The 4,353-nt window shown below is 47.1% G+C and overlaps 1 protein-coding gene across 1 annotated transcript in view; it reads right to left on the minus strand.

Moving 5' to 3' along the window:
• The window catches only part of Nudt9 (nudix hydrolase 9), a 39,560-nt gene extending 37,032 nt beyond the window's left edge, over nucleotides 1-2,528 (minus strand). Inside the window, exon 1 of the mRNA XM_004629260.2 lies at nucleotides 2,165-2,528. Within this exon, the coding sequence (XP_004629317.2) occupies nucleotides 2,165-2,271 (107 nt within the window). The 5' untranslated portion in view covers nucleotides 2,272-2,528. The remainder of the gene's footprint in view (nucleotides 1-2,164) is intronic.
• Between the last annotated feature and the right edge of the window lie 1,825 nt (nucleotides 2,529-4,353).

Raw genomic sequence — 4,353 nt, forward strand, 5'->3', positions numbered from 1 at the left:
GTGCTGGGGGATTGAACCGCGGTCCCTGATGCTTTGCCAAGCTAGTTCCAAGTAGGTGCTTTAGACCACTGAGCCATCTCTCCAGCCCCAACATGTATTTGTAGAAACAAAAACACAAATGTCCTCCAATAATTTATGTCACTATAAAGGATTGTAGTGCCAAATATGGAATAAGACTATCTATACTTTTTTCTTCTTTCAGGAAAAGTGAAATCTGCAGACAAATCACAGGAGCTAACTACAAAATCATTACTTGTACGATTTTGCCCTGGGGGGGGGGGCGTCACCAGAACTGGAACTCAAGACCTTGTGTTTGCCAGGCAGGCCCTATGCTGCTGAACTATATCCCCAGCCCCAATTAGTCAAGGCTGGGAAAATTTTTGATGACACCCATCTCTCTCCCAAGGTGCTTAGCAATATTAGATACCAAGTCCTTAACATGTACTTTAGCTTGTTTTGGTTTTTATTTCTATTTTGGGCTTTTTTTTTCTTACTCTTTTGAGACAAGGTTTCACTATACAGTCCAAGCTGACCTTGACTTATCTATATACCCTAGGCTGGGCTTGAACTTGCAGGACCCTCCTGCCTCAGCCCACAGTGCTAGGATTCAAGGCGTGCACCACCATGCCCACTAGCCTGTTCTGAGCCAGTACGAAGACCATAACTCTGGACATATGTTGTTTCATGGACCAAGAAGACCCCTTATCGGGGGCTGGTGAGATGGCTCAGTGGTCTGGAGCACCTACTTAGAGCAAGCTTGGCGAAGCACAAGGGATCGCGGTTCAATCCCCCAGCACCACATGCCAGCCAGCCCAGACCCCTGGTGGGCTGGACTGGCCACACACACTCACACACACACACACACACACACACAAATAAATAAATAATTTTTTTAAAAAAAAAGACCCCTTATGTATACATTGCAATACTTCACAATTAATGTACTATGTACTGCAAACTTCACGGGCAGGGGGCAAAAGGGATAAAGAACTGTCAGGTACAAGTTCACGTTATTCTGGTGGCAACAAAAATAGAATTAGTGGTGTACAGATCGCAGCATATTAAATACTTCCTTTCCCAAATCCCAAAGACTTAAAAATTGTATTCAAGGAAATAAAATCCACTGCAGCATAGAAAGGGCACCACTAGTGAATGGATGATTTTAAACAATTTCAGGAATTTAATGAAATCATATTGGCCTACCATAAACAAGCAATGCCTAAGAATACAAAAAGGTAAGGGAGAAATACCATTCTCACAAGAGGAGCCTGAGAAGTTTCACACTTGGGTCCAAAATTCAGAAGTGGGCAGTGAGGCAATTACCATGGAAATTAGTCCCCCAGAAACTAAAGGTTAATATGTGCCCTGGAATAAAATCCAAAATGTAAAAGGGAGGGGGAGCAGCCTAGGGTTCCTCCTATAAGGGGCAGTGTTAGGAACTAGCCCTTAGGCTTAGTAACCTCACAAGTCAGCTAAGAAAGAAGTTAAAGAAACCACTCCTCGGAGAAACTGCTCTACCAAGCCTGTAAAGTCGGAACCAAAATAGGTGCTCTGGCAGGTTTAATTAAGACTTCCCAGTCTAGACGACCTACTACTACAAAGAAAGACTAGCTATTCGGCATTTCCATGTAGAGAAAATAATGCCTAGTACTCACATTAATAAAAATAAAGCCAGCATCTATTACATGTAATATTAATCAGGAAAAAAAAAACCGAGAAAAAGACCACCCCACACAATGTTGGTGATTTAAGACGGATGGCAAATTTCAAAATCAGGGATCAGCAGAGACGCCTGAACTGGATATGATGGTGCACGTCTGTAACCCGGCTCCCTGAGAGGCTAAGGCAGGAAGGTCCAAAATTCGAGACTACCCGGAGAAAGACAATGATTTAACCAGACCCTATTGTTAAATACAAACAGGTTGGTGATGTAGCTCAATGCAAAGGCAATGGCTTCAAACCCTAGTACGCCCCCGCACCACCAAAAGTCCCGACACTACTTTTTCTTCAAAGGGCAGATAATATACCGTGGAGCCTCTTTAAAACCCGTACGTATAGGGCTATAAATACGCGGACACAAGCAAAGCTTACAGCTTTCGCCGGACAGAAGTCCCCACCCCAGCCCCGGATCTCGGAACAGGAGCTGGCTCTAGGAGAGGGATACCTGCGCTCCGGGATGCTGCGGCAGCCAGACGACCCGACAGTCACTGAGGCCAGGGCCACTGAGAGAGACACCGTGGCGAAAGCCTTTCCCAGGGAGCGCGCGGCCATCGGCGCCCAGCGGAGCCAGGCTGCTCTCGGCTCGGCCCTCGGCCTCCGCAGCACCGTCCGAGCCCCGCGCGGGTGTCCGCCGGGCACTAGGACCGGGAACCCCGACTCCCGGGTGAGAATCGCTACATGTACCCAGAACACACAAGGACCGGCGCCCTCCCAAGGAACACTTCAGGGCTTTCCCGGGGGCAACAAAGTCTACAACAACATGTGACGCCCAGACGCTGACCCAACGGCGGGGAAACGCATCCGGGACCCCAGACGTACCGAGTGCGTGGTGGCGCTTTACGGCACGACCCAAAGCAAACGCCGTGCAGCCGTCGTGGGGCCCTCGCCCGGCCCGGTGCCTCCGTCTGCGCAGGCGCGCGGGGCCGCGGCGGAGGGGCGTGTCGGGGTGCCTGGGTGGGCGGGGGTGTTCCGGGAAGAAGAGCTGCCGGTAAGGGTGGGCTGCGCTGACTGAGGCCAGGAAAGTATCCCAGAACCTTGGAGGGCCTAGTCAGAGGGCAAGCAGTTGGTTGTTAAGGGTGGTCCGGACGTGCAACCCCGCATCTGGAGACGTTCCTCTTCCTTTTTTTTTTTTTTAACCCAGCCCACAGTCGCTGCGGGTTTCACAAGGCCTGAACGATGGTGACCCTGGAACGCAGGCGAAGCAACTAGTGGAATGGACACTCGTCCCGGACGAAGAACTTAAACGTCAAAAATTAGATGTTCTGAAAGTTGGAATTCCAGGTTAGCCAAAGATCTTTGTAATCGGGCACTTTTTAAGTATTCCATTATTAATAATGGCAAATTCTAAATTTTATTGTTTGGGGACTGTGGCTCAAGTAGAGACATGTAAAAATGTCGGCCATCCTAAAAGAAAGATCAAGTTGAACAAACATTCAGAAAACTTAGAGTGTTTTTGGAAACAAGGTCTTACTGTGTAACTCGTGGCCGGCCATGAGTTCAAGTTCCTCCTGCCTCAGCCTCTCAACTGCAGAGATCACAGGCTTGGCAGACCTTGGGGAAAAAAAAAAAAAAAAAAAAAACCTGGAGAACTCATGGCACGTAGTGACTGTCCAGACCGCTGCACTAAGATTTGATCATAGCCTTGCTTGGCCCCCCAGCAGCTTAACACCTGGCTTAATGCTGCTGGAAAAGCTCGAAGTGAGAATTTAGCTTTAGCCATTATCTAGTCATAGGTAGTTTGGGGCCTTAACTCCCTAGATAAGTTGCCTTAGAAAGCTTACAATGAACTTCCTCCGACCAGAAAGATGTAAGCCACTCAACTGTTTTGAGAGGAACATTCAGGGCAGTAATCACCGTAGCGCAGAGTCCTTGTGAGAGGTAAACATCCCGCTTTACCTGAACCAACACGTGTCATCAAGACAGAGGTTAGTTTCTTCCATAGAAGTACCATTTAGGAAATCAGATGGGCTAGTCACATGGATCAACACACACAGAGGCTTTGAAGCCCTCCGTCCCTTCCCTAAGTACACTCCAGCCTTTCTCTAGCCTTTTATTTCAGTGTTTAGTTCATGACCAACTCTCTGCTTTATGGCTGTAGTATTATTCAATAAAAATCTTTACTAATTTAATTAGTGCCAGCCTTATCTTTGATAGCTCTTTCAGATAGTAGAGTACTTTTATTAAAATATTTTTAAGTGCTTCCCTGGCAAGTGCAAGGGCCTGAGTTCAATCCCCGGTTATAGGAAAAAAAAAATAAAAATATGTGTGTGTATGTGTGTGTTTGTGTGTGTATTTTTCTTTTTAAAGTAAATACCAAGCTGGTTGTGGTGGCAGACACCTGTGATTCCAGCTGTGCAGGAGAGAGACTGGAGGATCTCTTTAGCCCAGAAGTGTAAGGCCAGCCTGGTCAACCTTGTAAGACTGTTTCAAATACATACTAAGTAAATAAAATAGCAGTACTTGATATTCTCTGCAGTCTGCTGTCCATGTCAGTGGCAGCCATCAGTCACTGCTTCTGCCAGAAATGTATTAGCCAGGCTTTGTGCAGTTCAGCACATCCGAAGACTGTGGACAGATTAATGATAAAGGAGAAAAGGAGGGGCTAAAAAAAAAAGGAGAAAAGGAGCAAAGGAC

The sequence above is a fragment of the Octodon degus genome, unplaced genomic scaffold, assembly GCF_000260255.1.
Source record: "Octodon degus isolate 3935 unplaced genomic scaffold, OctDeg1.0 scaffold00028, whole genome shotgun sequence".
Classification (NCBI taxonomy): domain Eukaryota; kingdom Metazoa; phylum Chordata; class Mammalia; order Rodentia; family Octodontidae; genus Octodon; species Octodon degus.